General features: G+C 35.9%; 1 protein-coding gene across 1 annotated transcript; it reads left to right on the plus strand.

The window, feature by feature from the left end:
- The first annotated feature begins 13,297 nt into the window (after window positions 1-13,297).
- LOC100495124 lies at window positions 13,298-18,220 on the plus strand. Its single transcript, XM_031904021.1, has one exon. The coding sequence runs from the start codon at window positions 13,717-13,719 to the stop codon at window positions 15,109-15,111; it is 1,395 nt and encodes a 464-aa protein (XP_031759881.1). The 5' UTR covers window positions 13,298-13,716; the 3' UTR covers window positions 15,112-18,220.
- The last annotated feature ends 1,128 nt before the right edge of the window (window positions 18,221-19,348 follow it).

Consider the following 19,348-nt stretch of genomic DNA (forward strand, 5'->3'; position numbering starts at 1 on the left):
GGGTGCCAAAATGTTAGGCACCCCCAAGTGACTTAAATCGCTTACCTTGTACCCCAGGCTGGTGCCCCTGTACAGAGAGAACAGCACCAGGCCAGGGGTAGCAGCGATCGCTTCCTTCTTTCTGATCGCGTGCACATGCGCAGTAGAGTGGAAAGCCGAACTTTGAACAGAGAAGTCGGGTTTTCACTCTACTGCGCATGTGTCTGTCCTGGACATTTGCCAGCAGCACGAATAGGGACGAAGGAAGCGCTCGCCCCAGGTACCCCGGGCTGGTGCTGTTTTCTCCTAACAGGGGCACCAGCCCAGGGTACAAGGTAAGCGATTTAAGTCACTTGGGGATGCCTAACATTTTGGCACCCCCAAGTGACTTAGACTTTCCTTCTCCTTTAAAGAAACAGGCTGGATTCGGCACAAATCAAAACCGAATCCAGGTGCATTCCTAAAGACATTTGATGACATTTCTTTGATACTGTTGAGAAAAGTATTAACTAATGAAGTAAATTGGTAGCTGGTCTAAAGATTTGTCAACATGCCTTATTGAGCTGCTACTAGGAAACATCTAAGAAAGGACAATGAAACAAATGTATTTCTTCTTCTTCTTCTTGTTATTATTATTATTATTATTATTATTATTATTATTAATAATACATAAAAGAAAAATGTTCATGTGTATTTATGGTGTACAATTTGAAGCCAGTTGAACTGAAAAAAATAAAAATAAAATATGTATATATATAAAATATATATTCAGTCCTCATTACATATTAGTCAGAGGCAGAGTGTAGTTCAACATGCAGATTAACCTTCCTACACTCCAATAAAAGTGCCTGAGCATTGAATATTATAGAGGTGAAACTGTAACAAATAAAAAATGCAGCATATAAACATGAATAAGCATAAGTATATAACTGAAACATAAACACATATGCTGGCACAAAATATGTACTCAGCAAGGTCTCTGGGCTGCCAGCAGATGTAGTGGTGGCTTGCTGTAAATCATTTCTTACAGCGATGCTACCATAGGGAAAGAGTGGAAATCAATGCACTTCTACAACACCATGAGCTGCAAAATGTCTGAGTCTGGACTTTTTCTCAAGAGAAAACAACCCCAACCTTGATAATCTACCCACAGTTAAAATCCTCCATTCCTTTTACCAGTCTAGTTTCATGTCTCTGCACTCTCTCCAGATCATTAATCTCCTTCTTAGGTACTGTGGCACAAAACTGCACTGCATACTCCATGTTGAGGGGTTAACAGGGATATATAAAGAGGAAAATTATGCTTTCATGCTTCTTTAATGCAAAACAGTACTTAAGTACTTTAGTAGCTACTGACGGACACTACCTAAAGTTACATGATATGTTGTCCACAAAAATCCCTGAATCTTAACAATTTACTAACTCTACAATTTAGAGTTTACCTAGTATTTATATTATTTCTAGCAAAGTGTCAATTTGCGGTCCAGCTGTCAAATCTCTCTACAGTGGCAACGTCCTGAAAGGAACAAATTAAAAGGAACAAGGACAGTGCTCTACTCCAGTTAGAAAATGTTTTATTAAACACCACTCTTTGTAATCTCTCCAATTATAATTATTGTATTTCAAACCAATATTCCTTAATTCAATCATTAACTTCTGTATGTTCTACTGGTGTCAAACTAACAGGCCTATCGTTTTCAGGCTGAAAACAGGATCCCACTTGGAATAGTGACACCATATACATGTAAGCAATTCACTGATCTTCTAGCACCATGCTAGACAACAAAAGATCCAAGAAAATTAAGTAAAATGGTTGGAAATGACAGAGCTAAGCTCTTTAAGTACCCTGGGATAAATACCATATGGTCTTAGACTTTTGTTTACTTTTGCATGTTCTAGTCTATTTTTAGCTTCCTCCTGATTAACCATTCATTAGTGGTTAAATATCAGAATTATGTTTAAAATCTATTTGATGTCAATACTTTCCACTGGGAAATATTTAGGAAAAAAAAAAAATTCCGTACTTGACAAGGCAGCATCAAGGTTCGTGGTCATCCAAACCCTATAGTGAACCTTTACCACTTAACATTTTCCATATTCACACAACGGTCTAGGATGGATGTGAAAAGGCCTCAGCTTTATTAACAGTGTAATCAAACTAACCAATGATGACCCAGGAATGCTTGCCTACTCCACTGGAGTGAATGGACACATATGCCTTTCTGGCCACCTAGCATGAGGCATAAGTAGGCCTCACTCTGAACTCTTACCTCCAGGGACCATTACCCAAGGAGGTCAAACCAAATACTATTACACCAGGGGGTACAAGCATTCCCCTACCAACCTCCAAGCTGTGACTTACCCAAAACCCCACCAGGAGAAGACAAACTCCCAAACACCACCAAATGTTCCTTCCCTCATTTTTGGGTGAGTGGGTTTGGCAGTGTTCTCAATGCTGACAATCATGTACTGACTCGATCATGCTGTACTGACTCGATCCAATGTACCTCCTCCCCGCTATAACCTCAGTTTGACCCTTCTGCCTTCCTAGTCCTGTCAAGGCTACCCTTACTTAAAGGAACAGTAACACTAAAAAATAAAAATGTTTTAAAATAATTAAAATATAATGTACTGTTGCCCTGCACTGGTAAAATTGTGTGTTTGCTTCAGAAAGACTACTATAGTTAATAGAAATAGCTGCTGTGTAGCCACGGGGGCAGCCATTTAAATTGAATAAAGGAGAAAAGGCACAGGTTACATAAGAAGATACCAGATAAACTGTGTAGAATACAATGGGAATCTGCTACTTATCTGTTATCTGCTTAGTAACCTGTGCCTTTTCTCCTTTTTTCAATTTAAATGGCTGCCCCCATGGCTACACAGCAGGGTATTTATATAAACTGTAGTAGTGTTTATGAAGAAAACACACAACTTTTACCAGTGCAGAGCAATAGTATATAATATATTAATTATTTTTATACACTTTCATTTTTTGGTGTTACTGTTCCTTTAAACCCTTTGGGTCTGGGTAGCTCCATTAATCCCCTAATTAGAAGAATATCGGGATACACCAGTAAATTTGCTGTTAGAGGGGATAACTATTGCTGGGGTTGAATATGTTCTTTACTCCCACTTTCAAATCTGATATTTATTGTTATAGATGTATGGTACACAATATAAATACTTAGAGACCCATTTATCGACATTCTCATTTTCGTGGTTTTTTTAAATCATGACTAAACTCATTATTAAAAGATCCGAATTGAAAAAGCAATAAATTGAAATGTGAAATGAAAAAACTAAAATAACCAGAAAACCACTCATTTTTTGTGGTTTTTATGTTTTTCAACAAATCTTCAAGAACTTTTAAACAAAAAAAATCATATAAAACTCTAAAATGTTTTCTATTAGTGTTTTTCGGTTTTACACTTAATGAATCACAAAAAATTCATGTCCTTTTTTTGAGTTTTAGTGCAAAAAAACACGAATCATGGGAAATTTTATTAATATGCAAGATTTTTCCCTTTAATTTGCAAAAGTTGCTGTGAAAAAAGCAACTGTCAATGTATTTAAGTTAGAGTTTTTTATGAAAATGCAAATGAAAAACTTGGTTGGGGTATATCTGAATCAAGCGAGTTAATGTTTGATTATTGAGATTTTTCAGCTGAGAAGTTACAACCTCTTTGAAATAAATGGAACAATATGATTTAAGTTTCTGATCAACTTTTTTTTACTGAGATTAAATGTGATTGACCATGTTTTTTTCTTAAAGGGTTTCTATTATGATTTTACGGTGAAGTGTTTTTAGCAAATGACATTGTGTACATTGCTAATAATTCCTTTTAGCATTTAAAATTGTATTCTTGAACCATTACATATATATTTTTTATTTGCAATATTAGTGTTGGCAGCCATATCATTGCATTGTGCCTGATCCCGAGCTTTCACAAACAGTAAGTACATCACTAGGCAACTGCTTTTATATAAACTATTGTTAATCCTACTAAATGCAGTCTCCCAAGTCCCTAAAACAACTTGACTTTATCCTGTTTGGGTGCTATCTTGATATATACCACTAGGTGGGGCATAGGAGAATTTTTAGCAGTGAAAACGATTTCCGAGTTAATATTACCGGTAATCTGTATAATGTTGGAACCTTCTCCAGCCTTCAGGTAATCTGCTTTTTGGGTAAGGGTGATCTGGGGTGCAAAGGAAACATTGTCTCTAACTGTAGTTAAAGGACTTTAGGGCTAAAGTTCCAACTGCCTGTCACTAATGATTTTCGGAGAATATGTCCCTGAATTTTTAAGGTAACCCTAATTCACTGTCACTGTATCATTATTTGCAAGTGCATATTGTATGTATGTATTATACAGTAGATGACAATTCAGGCTTATTGCACATGGAGCAATTTCTCAGCAGTTTATTTTAGTTGGCAGAGAAACTCCTGAAGCTAGCCCTGCCATTTCCTATTAAATTTAAGCTGCCTGTCACACCAAGCACTGTTGGTTCTCAGTCCAAAAAGCACTTTAGAGCATTTCTTTAACTACTTGCACTAGTATGGGTAGCCTTTAGGGCTAGATTGCTTTGTCAGCCTTGATATATCTTGCTCATTGCAGGTAACAGAGTACCTGATGTGATTGCTCCCTGCGTGAATTACTGTGGGTAAAACTGACTTCTTGCATACTCAGTGGTGGATTTGAGTTTTGGGCACCCAGAGGCCGCCCCCCCCCCGATCATGTACATGCACATCTGCATCCCCTTTTCACTCGCATATGAAGCACTGGGGCGAGAAAGCACTGAAGATTTATGCTTGTCCTGTCCCCAGTGCTCCGTATGTCAGCAAATCTTACTTGCGGCTGGGCAGCCTGCCACCCCTAAATTTATGCCGCCCTAGGCCAATTTTCCTTTCTGCATTTTTGCACGATTAAGTGAGCCAGTTTTACCCACATGGGGTCACATAGGGAGTAATTCAAAGATATTTTCAGGTAGTTTGTTGTCTGTGTAGCACAAGATATCTAGAGGGCCACTGCCCTTTAGGGTTTTGGCACAACAATATCTTAGGTAATAATATAGGTGGTAAAACATAACACATTGCTGGAAAATGCAGGAGTTATGTAATTTATTTGTGATGTTTTAGCACTGGAGATTCCCACTTTCACCAACAGACATACCATTAGCCCAAAGCTATAAAGCTATCAACATAAAAACATGGAGTTGTTGTCACTTTAGGCAGCTAAATACTGTCAGGGCATTATCTTGTTACCTGCCCATTGTTCTGCTGATTGGCTGCTGGGGGGGTGACGGGCAGGGATCATACAGTGCAGCAGTAAAGTGTGACTGAAGTTTATCAGAGCACAAGTATCATGGCTGAAGGTAACTGGGAAAATATGAATATGGCTAGCCCCACATCAGATTTCAAAATTAAATATAAAAAAATCTTATTGCCCTTTTGAAAATTGGATTTCTACTGGAGGAGAGCTATTAACTGATGCATTTTGAAAAGAAAATGTTTTCCTAGAACCCCGTTTTAAGTTGCCAGTGATCAAGGGTAAAAACATAGAAAAAACACACACCTGTTTTGTCACAATTTTTTTCCACAATCATTTTATTTTCATTTTGTACAGTACTGTGGACTCATAATTAGATAACTTCTGAAAGTAGCAGAAAACAGAACAGTCTATGTGACAGTGTCCTTGTGCCAACTAAAGAAAGATTCTTAAACTAAGTTGAAGTCCATATTTGCTTATTTGCCAGCTAAGTGTTTTTGCTCTCCAGTAAGTGTGGTTCTGCTCCCTAGGAAGTAGGGTAAACCTGAAACTTTGTGATTAGAAATTGCTCATCGAATCATAATATTATTGCTGATTTCTAGGCTGCTTCATTACTGCATGGCCAAAAGGACTTGCGGCAAGAATGATCAGCTATTTGGCCACAAAAAGCCTACTTGCTCTCTGGGCTGCAACATGGTAGCCTTCATTGTTTCTTAGCAACACTACGGGGCCCATTCATTAAACCGCGATTAATTTTTTTTTTCTAACTTATAGAACTTTTCGTAATGTCCACGATAATTTCGTTAAACTTCCACAGCTTTTTTCGTGACTTTCGTTAACTTCCATGAAAATGTCTTTTTCGCAAAGACTACGACCATTTCGGAATTATTTCAGGCTTTGGTATCGTGACTATCTTTTAGGCAGGTTGGACCTGTAGAGTGCCATTGAGTCCTGTGGAAGACTTCCAAAATCATACATTGAAAGTTTCAAAGCCAGAAAGGTTTTCACGCCGTTTACGAACGTTCAGATCCTAAAATTTTGTGACTTTTGGAACGCAACCACAATATTATCAACTGATAAAATAATTTTTCGTGACATTTTCGAATATCAGAAATGATCGTGGTTACTCCGAATTTTTTGCATATCGTGCTTTTAACCACAAAAAGATTGTGGTTTAATGAATGGGCCCCTACAATTTACATAAAGCTTGAGGTATATTTTGGGGGGCATTAAAATTTCCTCATTTTCAGTTATGTGTATAGACCTTAAAAGATTGTGTAAATAATTGCAAAGTATTTCAAGTAAATTTATGGACATAACAGCATTATTTGTTTGGGGCATGATCTATTTGTCAAAAGTATAAAACATAAAAATACTGAACAAGTATCTTGAAAGTGAAAATACGGAAAACTCTGTATTACCTCCAAAAAACAGCACCTGTATCCAACACAGGAAAAAGTCCAAAAGTGTTTTGTATAAACTTACAATGAATAAAACACGAAGACCAGATGGCATAGACATAAGAGAGCTTAGGGAATTTTGTTCAGTTAAAGCAAGCCACTATTTATGATCTTCAGGATTCACTTTACTCAGACAAGGTACCATGGGACTGTCAAGAAACAGATGTGATGCCATTACTTAAAAAGAAAACAACCTGTGTGTTAGAGACTTTGCAGATTTCACATCCATAGCAAAAAAGGTACTAAAATGTAAAGGGTTTTGTAAAAAGACCAAATAAAACCCATATATCATCATAAAGATTTTATTGGATAGTAAAGGGTAAGAGGAGGACATTTACTATTAAAAACAATCCGAAATAGTTCATTTAAAAAAAATTTTTTTTTAGCAGTGATCCAAAATATAGAATACCCCAGACTAAAAGCTTGGTGACACACCAAGCACTGATTTGCAGAAATAATAACCTGTGAGAATCTGCTCTTCTTTACTCTTCTGCAGTAATTGCTTGGTCATCAATTTCTACCTTGTGAGCCTAGCAATCTCTTTCTGAGTGATTCCCTGTTGTGACCTGGCTTGTCCTTATTTATACATGTCTTCTTCATGTCCTTGTATTAAAGTGTGTGATCTAGTGATGAGAAAATCTGTCCCTTTTCGCTTTGCCGAAAGATTTATAAAACTGCTGAAAAATTATGGAAATGAGGTGACCACACAACATTTTTGATGCATGTGGCTTTTTTTCCCACAACTACGACTTTTTTGCCACAACACACCTTTTTTGATGCGATTGTGACTTTTTTGACATGATTGCAACTTTTTCCTCTCTTGGCAAATTTTTATTGCAGTTTCACAAAAAAATGCGCCAGTATCGAAATGCAGAATTCCGCAGTGAGTCCATGCCTGGTGTAAAAATTTGCTCATCCCTAGTGTGATCTTCTTACCTTAGATAAAAAAAATGATCACCAACAGTCTAAAACAATAGAAACAATAATCATTGTACAACCTTTTGAGTGATAGTTGCTTCCTACATTTTGTTGGCCTTGAGGTAGTCCTGAAGCTAGGGTTGCTATACCTTGAGAGGTATCACTGATTTTGTGATTGGCTATTTATGAAATTATTGAATGAAGATAAATGCTTAAATAACTTTGCCTCCTATGCTTGCAAAATAATAGTACAGGTATAGGACCCGTTATCCAGAATGCTCGGGACCAAGGGTATTCCGGATAAGGGGTCTTTCCGTAATTTGGATCTCCATACCTTAAGTCTACTAAAAAATCATTAAAACATTAATTAAACCCAATAGGATTGTTTTGCATCCAGTGAGGATTAATTATATCTTAGTTGGGATCAAATACAAAGCACTGTTTTATTTTTACAGAGAAAAAGGAAATCAATTTTAAAAATCTGAATTATTTGATTAAAATGGAGTCTATGGGAGACGGCCTTTCCGTAATTCGGAGCTTTCTGGATATCGGGTTTCCGGATAAGGGATCCCATACCTGTATATATTAAGTAAATTTGTTTTGCTGTTCCAACAGTTAATCAACCTTTACATTTTACCTTATAAATATAGTACTCACTAAATCCCTAATTTCATGGGGATTGAACCCTTATGGGTCATTCCGCATAGATGATCGTGTAACAACTTGCCACCTGAAACACTTCCTACAGATACAGTTTGCATGTTGGCAGACTTAGCCTTTGCAAGAGTCTCTAGGTAGGTCTTATTATTTTCTCATTAAAACAGTACGAGAATTGTTTTCCTACCCACCATCCCCATGAGAATCTAATGCATTCCACTGTAATAGCTGGGCTATTCACCTAACGTGGCCTCTCCTTTTAGGAGAGCATGCTGAAAATAGACATTTTGTAATGCATTCTTGATTCAGTAAAACGACTGAGCAATATGTTACCATATACTACATTCATTTTTTTCTTTTATAATATATGAATGTCCAATTAGGGTGCTTTGCCTGATGATTTATTTATTTACTCAGAGGAGTAGAGTAGCTCTGAATGGAATTAGACGTATAATGGCCAGTTGATTAATCTGTTACAGTCAGTGTAATGTATATGCATTAATGACTGCTTAGATAATATTTTAGTGAAAAATGTACCTTTAGAAGGCTGCATTCATTTGGATTTATTTTACATTAAATCTGTTATTATGTAACTTAAATTCTTTATTATCATTGATATTGCTTACTATTGTGATGCAAATCTTTAAAACCCCCACTTGTATTCCCTCAACTTTATTAACGTATAGACTAAATGCAGTTCTCCCTCAAGAGACTTGGGGGCATATTTATTATGCTGTGTAAAAAATGGCGAAAAAAATTGCCACACATCGCCAGGCTTTACTGTGTAAATACGGTGTAAAATCGGCATAATTTTTTCTTCCACCGGAACTTATGGAACATAACGGCGTAGTATCCAGCGTTCAGACGGCGATCTTTTCCATTTATTTTACACATCTTTTTACTCCGTTTTTTCAGCGAATTAGTTTTACACAGCATAATAAATATGCCCCTTGATGTTTTACAGAATACCTCAGTCTGCATACACTACCTAAAGGACAAGTCAACCCAGAATATACTTTTTTGCCTAATAAAAAAAAATCCTAAGCAGCTTTGCAATATACATTTATAACAAATTTGTAATTTTTTTTTTAGTTATTTGTATATATAACTACTATTAAAAGTGTCTGTCCTTTTCTATTCTTTGCCCTAGTGGCTCTGACTCTTAAAACAATGTAACAGCAGATTGACAGACCTGCCTTGCTGGAGGAGACTGACCTTTGCAACATTGTTTAAAAAGAAACAACCAAAAAGCACTGAACTTTTTTAATAAATTCACATTGGAAAGTTACTTAGAATTATGTTTTCTTTTGTTAGGCTTTTCTTTTCTTTTCTTTTGCTTTTCTGTGTTTTTTTTTTCTTTTGCACACGTTTACACATACTCACCTACACATATACACACATTCACACACAGTTATTAGAGGTGTACACACAGGCATACACAAACAAATGCACTAGAATATATACTTTCCAAAAATATATAGTTTTCAGGGCTCTCTATACATTTATGGGTGTCTTACAACACATAATACGCAAGCATGGGGAAGTTGGCAGGTGAGAAAATGTATAGGTACAGGTATGGGATCCCTTATCCGGAAACCCGTTATCCAGAAAGTTTCAAATTACGGAAAGTCCATCTCCCATAGACTCCATTATAAGCAAATAATTTTAATTTTTAAAAATGATTTCCTTTTTCTCTGTAATAATAAAACAGTATCTTGTACTTGATCCCAACTAAGATATAATTAATCATTACTGGAGGCAAGACAAGCCTATCAAGATTTATTCAATATTAATTATTAATAATTAAATGGTTTTTAGTACACTTAAGTTATGAAGATCCAAATTACAGAAAGATCTCTTATCTGGAAAACCCCAGGTCCCGAGCATTCTGGATAACAGGTCCCATACCTCTGCTAGTCTTCATTTGGAGCCCATACATATCACAGACTTTGGTATATCTATGCATAGTGGGCATAAAACTGTTCAGTAGACCTCTGGCGCTCATATTTTGCCATATTAGCCATTGCATGTAAAAAATTGTGTGAGATAAATGCATCAACAATTTCAACATTTTTAAGCGATTTTCAGAAATGTAATACAAATTGCTAACTTTAGGAAAGCTTTGCAGATTGGTACTTTGGTGTAGAAAGGCATCTTTACCCATGTTGGATTCGTCAGGTAAATGTAAGCCATGAAATCAGTTTTGTGCATAAAATAATTTTTGTTTCTGGTATATGTATTTAAATGATGGAAAAAATATTTTTTATTTTTAAGACATTTAGAAGCCTATATCTTGTTACAGAAGTGGAATTATTTTAAAGGTTTGGGTGTCCTGAAAATAACATTATATTGTTTTCTTGGGTTAACTAAAATTCCCCCCAAATAAAGGCCCCTAAAGTGAAAGAGCACAAAATGTTCAAAAACTGTCTGGCAATAAATGTTCCGCTGTGTCCAAATCGGCTGACAGTGAAAGGGTTAAAGGGGTGTTCACCCGTAAATACTGTAAGCTTTTACTGTGATGTACACATTGATATCCTGAGACATTTTGCAGTTGGTTTTCATTTTTATTTTAGTGGTTTTTCAGATATTCAGCTTTTTGTTCAGATGCACTCCAGTTTGGAATTTCTGCAGCTATCTGGTTGCTAGGACTTTACCTTTGCAAACAGGCAGTAGTTTAAATGAGAGACTAGAATATGAATAGGACAGGGCCTGAATAGGATAAGATAAGGATAGATAAGTAAGAAAAAGTCTTGCAAACTTTTCGGCAAAGTGAAACGGGACAGATATGCTGCTTAAAATATGCTATTTATTGAGAATTGAGAAATGAATAGGGCTTAAAGGAAAAAGAAAGGTAAAGTTACTTGGGGGTGCCAAAATGTTAGGCACCCCCAAGTGACTTTAACCGCCTACCTTTTACCCCGGGCTGGTGCCGCTGTCAGGAGAAAACAGCACCAGCCCGGGGTAACTGCCGGCGCTTCCTCCTTCCGGCTTCGCTGCACGCGCATGCGCAGTAGAGTGAAAAGCCGAACTTAAACATTTAAGTCGGCTTTTTCGCTCTACTGTGCATGCCCGGCCACCGGCAGTTTAGGAAGTGGAAGGTGGAAGGAGGAAGTGCTGCGCTCCAGGTGCCCCGGGCTGGTGCTATTTTCTCCTAACAGGGGCACCAGCCCGGGGTACAAGGTAAGCGGTTAAAGTCACTAAAATGTACAGGTATTGGACCCCTTATCCAGAAACCCATTATCCAGAAATGTCCGAATTACAAAAAGGCCATCTCCCATAGACTCCATTTTAATCAAATAATTCACATTTTTAAAAATGATTTCCCTTTTCTCTGTAATAATAAAACAGAACCTTGTACTTAATCCAAACTAAGATATAATTAATCCTTATTGGAACCAAAACAATCTGATTGGGTTTAATTACTGTTTAAATATTTTTTTTTTTAGCAGACTTAAGGTAGGAGATCCGAGTTACGGAAAGACCCCTTTTTCGGAAAACCCCAGGTCCCTAACATTCTGGATAACAGGTCCCATACCTGTACTATGATGTAATAAATTCTCAATAAATAGCATATTTTAAGCAGCATATCTACATTAGTCCAGTTTCTGTAGCCAGCCCGCTTGTCAAGAAGAAGTTGGTGCTTCATACTGCACATGTGTTTCATTCCCCCCCCCCCCCGGCAGATCCGCTTCTGATTGGCTGGTGGACAAGGAAGGACAGAGAGATTTCAGTGATGTCACTGTAGTCTTCACCCTGCTGTAGGCTGCCAGCACCATATCTCAGAGAAGCAAGCAGGGATCTGGGAATTTAGATATGCAGTAAGTACTTAAAAAGAATGCCTTTAGACTTACTTTTAATTTATATTAACCTTTCATTGTCCTTTAAGCTGAAGGTCTGGGGCATGTGCACCTGGACCCAAAATTCCTAGTGATGAGTTCAACTCTATATGGGACTTCTTTTAAATCAGCTGAGATAAAATAACAAATACCTGGCTTCAGGAAAAAATTATTGTACAGAGTAACAAAAAAAAGTTATTCTTGGTAGACACAGTTAAGGGAAGTGCAAGTATGGTATAACCAGAATACTCACAAGGCCCCTGTTCATTGCTTTCCACAAACTATTATCATGCCATTATATTCCATGGATGTCATGAATTCTGGGCATTGTTGTATGTAAATAGCATATAAAATGTATTTATCCCTGCAGGAAATTGCTGCTGCATCATCAGTTTAAATTTTTTTTCTATTTCATTCCCAAGAATGTTTTTCTCTGATTGGGACATGCTCAAAACACCTAGGGGTATGTGTGCATTGAAATCCGTGTGTCTAGCTAAGGTCAGATGTGCTTGGCAGTATGTTAAATGCACAGCAAGTACAAAATATCTTACAGTCCATGACGGAGAGTATGTAGTCATCATCATCCATGTTAACCCAGGGAGACTTGCTTGCGTCATATTTCTATTAAATAGAATGTGCGTGTATTTTATATATATATATATATATATATATATTGTAACTTGTGTATTTAAGGATGTTGAGTAATTAACATATTAGATATAATTAGGTTACAACAGATGCCAGCTTCAAACACATCCTATCTAGCACACAGTTGCTAAGTCTCCTCCCCTTTGACCAAGTGTGGTTGGAAATTCAATTCCCTTTGTCTCCAACTGCAATTCCCAACTTCCATTTGTCCAACCTGCCTCAGGAATCTATGGCCAACTCCCTAAAGTTAACTTAATGGTCATTGACCAATCAGAACTTGCCACATCAACTATGACCAATCTCTAGGTTAATAGCATGGGTTAAGTTTTAGTAGTGTGTTCCTGGAGTTCCTGGAGTGAGGACACAGATGCCTGACTCAATGGAAGGATGAGTATAAGGGAGGCAGTGGGATTCTATGTAACAAATCCACCTTTATAATTATCTTTCTAAATAGCAGTTATATACTGTATTTAGATTTAGTATTGTTTTGTATTTTGTATATTTGTAACTTCTGTATATATGTGTCAATAGCTTGTTAATAAATGTATATTTTTGATTGAACTATCTCTTTTATTAAAGAACCTTTATAACCAGGAATATTCATGTATATGTGTATATAAGAATAAATATACATATTTACATAAATATATCCTTGGTCAACAGAATGGCGACCACTAGTGGACATAAAACAGATAGTCTCTATCAAAATATGTATATTTACTAATATAGGCACAATCTATAAGAAGTGGTGACTATTTTAGGTCCACTTTAAAAATATAGAAAATCGTGGGTAGAAGTTTGCATTCAGCAATAGTAAATGAAGGCTTATTTGGAAATTGCGTACTTATGCCGCACAATTTGTAATGAAAATGATCTGCTTAGTTTGCCATAATCTCAAATTTTACTATATTTTGCCTTGGGTCTGTGCTAAAGAATAGTTATTAGAACATGGATGATTTGTATTGCAGTGAGGATAAACAGTCTTTGAAGACTTTGTTACTTGTAGCAAATGATATTGGTAAATTAAAGCCTGAAGTACATATTACTTTCCATGCAGTTACTGTCCTGCAGAGATGCAAATTGTTTGGCATTACAAACCCCACTGACCAGGTGAAAGTTTTACTTTTGACAATAGAAATGTCCACATGGCAGTGCTTATCAGACAGTATTAAAGAAGGCAAAGGAAATTATGATGAAACAGTGGATGAATTACTTAAAATATTGCATCCATTTGATATAGGCTTTATGGCTGCATACAAAACAAAGCAGAGACAAAATGAGAATCCATTGGTTTTTGCTAACAGGTTATGGGCAACTTACCACATTGGTAAAGGCAGAACTGGAAACAGAGATGACTCTGAATACAAGAATTTGTTAATTTGCAATGCTCATCCAAAAATTAAGGCAAAATGTGGATTTCTAATAGACCCCCAAACACATGCTTATGATGAGATTATTGTATTAATGCAGCGGTGTTTCAATGTTTTACAGAAACGTAAGCCTTTAAGATCAAGAAATGGAGGTATAAATAAACTAGGTGCAACTGGAAATTCCTTCCATGTAAACCCTTGTATCTCTGTTATAAACAAAGAAAGTAGTCATTACAATGACAATATCCAAAGTAAGGTAACAAACATAAACAGTGCCCAAAGACATGCCCCTAACAGGAATATGCAAACAGAATCTCAGTGTTATACATACCAAACACTGGCTTTTAAAGTACACACCCTAGATAATGCCCTAAAGACAGAACACAGGAAACACGTTCTGAGAGAAATTGAATTACAAACCAAAATTAATTCTCTCAGAAATGGAATAAGTTCTTTACAGGCTCAAAATATTGCTTTGCAACAGACCACCAGTGCACTACAATTGTCCCATATAGATGCAATTGGTAAATATAATACATGCCATGCAGAAATGGTAAAATGTAAAAAAAAATTAAATGATTTACAAGAAAGATATTTGCATCTTTCTAATGTTCCTTTAAAAGTAATCAAATCTACTCAAACTGAGCACACTGGGGAAAACTGTAAAATAGCCATAGTCTCTGGTTATTCTGATGTATTTAAAAAGCAGAAACATAGTAAATACGGGACACAAAATCATGATACAGAAAGACATACTTCTGATGTACTAGATGAGTCAGATACATATGATTTAAGTAGCCTGTTTTGCCAAGACCATAATGCACAACTTACAGAAGTTAAAGATAATGGTTGTGTGCTAGGTACTTTGGAAAACATGGAAAGTATGAACCACTATGGAAACTTTCCAACAATTAGTGACTGTGAAAATTGGTGTACTTTTAATTCAGGTACTGTTAACCCTTTGGGTGCATAAATTTGTTTTCCTTTGAAAATCTCTAAAGAATTTCCTCTTTCCCAAAATTCTGAAAATCATATACATATATTTTATTTTTTCTCTATTATTCCAATATTTATTTATTTTTTTCTCCCTCCTATTGTGTGACAAATGAACAACCTTTTGTTTTCCAAAGGGTAATGCACAATTTCTTCAAAGATCCTCACAAATTAGCATGAAGGGGTAAAGATAAATAACCCTTCAAAGCCATTCCTTTGTTCTTTTGTAAGAGGAAAAGATAATAAATGCAGAGATGGGAGACCACTGCAAACAAACTTAGCATTACCTGCCCCACCCAAATGCTTGCAGTACTTTTTGAAGATTTCTGTTCATTGTGACATTTTGAATTACTGTTAACCAACAGGACTACTTATGTGAAATCTCCATAAACTACATATGTATAGATATTAATAGTTAGAATTATGTGTGTACATGTGTGTATGTGAGAGTTTGTATAAATGTATAGGAATCTTGTGTATAGGAAAAATCAAGTCAGGAACACAGCATAATTACAGTCACCACAGCTGAGGAGGATGTTAGCCATAAAACCAAATAAGGTAACAAAAGAGTGGGCTATTCTAAAAAAAAAAGGGAGTGACAAGATAGTATATACATAGACATTGGACTCCAGTTGGTATCACACATTCTAATGTGGGAATGGCTCCAGTTGTCATCACGCATTTCTAATATGGGAATGGCTCCTATTGTTTATATATAGAAACAGTAAAACATAGGCCGACGCCGACATTCCCCTCCAGACTCATGAATATTAACGAACTATTCAAACCAACCAATCAAATAGTGAAAACCAATCTTTATGAGAAAATATGATTTGAACAACCAATGGAAGTGAGCCTAGTATCAGCATATGGGAATAGAGGATATATCAGGCCAGGTAGGGCTCAGTTAGAGGAAGAAGGAAAAGACAGAGCTACTCTGGGATCCCAATGCGATATTAAGGTAGCTATACTTTGGTACCTGTAAGTACTGTCTGATGTTTGTGTGTGTTTATGTCTTATATATATCTTTGTTATATTTTTACCCTATGTTAATAGTAAGGAAGTATGATTAATGTTTTACAGTTTATACCTGATTCTGATATGTGTTCTTAATAAATTTCTGTTATTTTGTATCTCTATTGTGATCGAGGTGCCCAAGGGGGGGAGAATATAACACCTTGATTAGAAATGGGCACTCTTGCGTATACACAATAAAATGGAACAGTTTGTCTTGGAATGAGCAAACTACTGTACATACCAACAGAAACTCAATGAACATGTGAACTATTTCCATACTATAATTAGTAATTTTGTTTGTTTTGATTCCTTGTTAGGTTTTCTTTGTTCCTTTCTTTTATTTAGGAAAGTCAAACATCCAGCCACATCTTAAGATGACATGTTTACAGCCTCTGCTGTGGATGAAAACCTCACCAATTCTCTTATTTTAATTACCTAACTAATTTACCATTCAAACTAATGTTGCCTAACATGCAATCCAATTTTGTTTTGTTGGTTTTCTAACACCTTTCTCTGAAAATGTGCATGCACTAACATGTGATGGCCATCAATAACAAGTTTTGTTATGTTTGTGTTTTAGTATTATATTCTAAAGAAAAATCCACGTGGTATAAGTGAGCTCACTATAAAAAAAAAAAAATTGGTTTGCAAACACATTTATATCTGTACATTTGTGCACAAGTGACAATCGTCAAAGTATTCTTTTATTATTATTGTTGTGTTTATTTTGTTTTATATGCCTGAGTGACTAAATCCTTTTTACAGGTATACTTCTGATTTCTTTAAGGACATAAATGGCACAACACAACAGATATTGCCTAGACATGTTCCAGTGATGGATGTGTGTGCCTTCTTATTTACTAGGAAATTTAAAAATTTCACAGTTGAAACTTTAGGCTAAATTAATATCATAAGAACATATTTAGCATTCACTCTTGGAGCTGTTGATTTCTCAAGCTGAAATACCCGTACACATTTGTGGAGTATATGGACATTTAAGTCTGATTTTCAGCCAAACAAGTTTAATGATTTAGGAGTGTTCTTGGGAACTAATGCAGCTTTGACAATTTTTGCTAATGAACGATTTTCATCATTAGGATACACTCACACATTTTTGTCTATTTTATATGTTCTATTTTAATCTGTAATTTTGACTGCAGTATATGTTTTGTGTCTGTCATGTAACTTCCTATTTATAGTAATTTAACAAAATCCAGTCTTTGTTTTGGTATGGAAACTACATAACTTTAATGTTTACTGAACCAGACCTATTCTAACTCAAAATTTACATGGAGAACAATAACAATTAGAAAGACTGCAAATAACTGCCTCTACATGGATAATATTAAGTCATGTTGATCTTTTCTGTTGAAAACCATCTCTTTCAGATTTTGAGAAGTGTTTAACTGGTTTACATTTTGCTTTGTGTAATTCTATGTTTCATACTTAATTAACATACCTTTGCCACAAGGTGCAGTAAATAGTTAATGTTTGCAGTTAGCTAAAGAGCAAGTATAAGCAAAGTTATTGTACTGGGTCATTTTGTTCTGTGTTTACTCCTACTATGGGAGTGAGGTGAATGTGAAGAGTGGTGGCATTTCCATCCTTTTTCCATATATAGCATTTTGACATATCAACCAAATGGGTGTCATTGCACAGCCTCAAAATAAAGTAAACATATGCTGACAATTAATTTGCACATCAATGAAGATGTTTGGTTTCAAAGACTTGTGTTTTGAATTAGCATGACAGCTAAATATCTACCTGAAACTTCAGGAATGTTCTACAATTGGACTACAAGGGAAGCATGTCTGCAACCTGTGATGAGAACAGTAGCAAAGGAGGAACACCAAGTAAGCCTGGTAATGCACGGCAGTTTGAATGGCCTCAAGTGATCAGAGACTTTATATCTTTTTGGAGTGAAATCCATGATGGATGCAACCGATCCTTTCCAGCAACATGTACTCTCAACTATGACGCAGATCCAGTAGACTTTGTATCCAGAGCAGGAAGTCTGACCCATGGATATTGTCTTTATACTCAAGGCCCAGAGACCAGCAAATCAATAAGTGTGCAAATCAAAAAAACTGGTGAATAAGGTTATGAATGTGCATAGCTCTATGCGGTTATATGTCATAATCCTACAAATAGCAAGCTTCACCTCACACAAACACAGTACAATCAATTATCACTACAAATAATTTGTTTGTCTAACTTTGTAACATGATGGGGCCTGTGCTTTAGAAATGTATTTAGACACAAGCAGTCTATAAAGTGTGTGGACAATCGCACAAGTTCTCATGGCCACAAGGGGGGGACTGTTAACCCAGGGAGACTTGCTTGCGTCATATTTCTATTAAATAGAATGTGCGTGTATTTTATATATATATATATATATATATATATATTGTAACTTGTGTATTTAAGGATGTTGAGTAATTAACATATTAGATATAATTAGGTTACAACAGATGCCAGCTTCAAACACATCCTATCTAGCACACAGTTGCTAAGTCTCCTCCCCTTTGACCAAGTGTGGTTGGAAATTCAATTCCCTTTGTCTCCAACTGCAATTCCCAACTTCCATTTGTCCAACCTGCCTCAGGAATCTATGGCCAACTCCCTAAAGTTAACTTAATGGTCATTGACCAATCAGAACTTGCCACATCAACTATGACCAATCTCTAGGTTAATAGCATGGGTTAAGTTTTAGTAGTGTGTTCCTGGAGTTCCTGGAGTGAGGACACAGATGCCTGACTCAATGGAAGGATGAGTATAAGGGAGGCAGTGGGATTCTATGTAACAAATCCACCTTTATAATTATCTTTCTAAATAGCAGTTATATACTGTATTTAGATTTAGTATTGTTTTGTATTTTGTATATTTGTAACTTCTGTATATATGTGTCAATAGCTTGTTAATAAATGTATATTTTTGATTGAACTATCTCTTTTATTAAAGAACCTTTATAACCAGGAATATTCATGTATATGTGTATATAAGAATAAATATACATATTTACATAAATATATCCTTGGTCAACAATCCATGACAAGCAAACAAATTAAAGACAAAAGCTAATGCTGCATTTACTAGTGTTTGATACAGGTACACTGTAGTTTAAAGCATATCTGCAGCTTCCTTTGAGGGCAACTACATTCTCATCTGGATTAGTAGACTTTTTTAGGTTTAAGGTATTT

The sequence above is a fragment of the Xenopus tropicalis genome, chromosome 6 (genome assembly GCF_000004195.4).
Source record: "Xenopus tropicalis strain Nigerian chromosome 6, UCB_Xtro_10.0, whole genome shotgun sequence".
Classification (NCBI taxonomy): Eukaryota; Metazoa; Chordata; class Amphibia; order Anura; family Pipidae; genus Xenopus; species Xenopus tropicalis.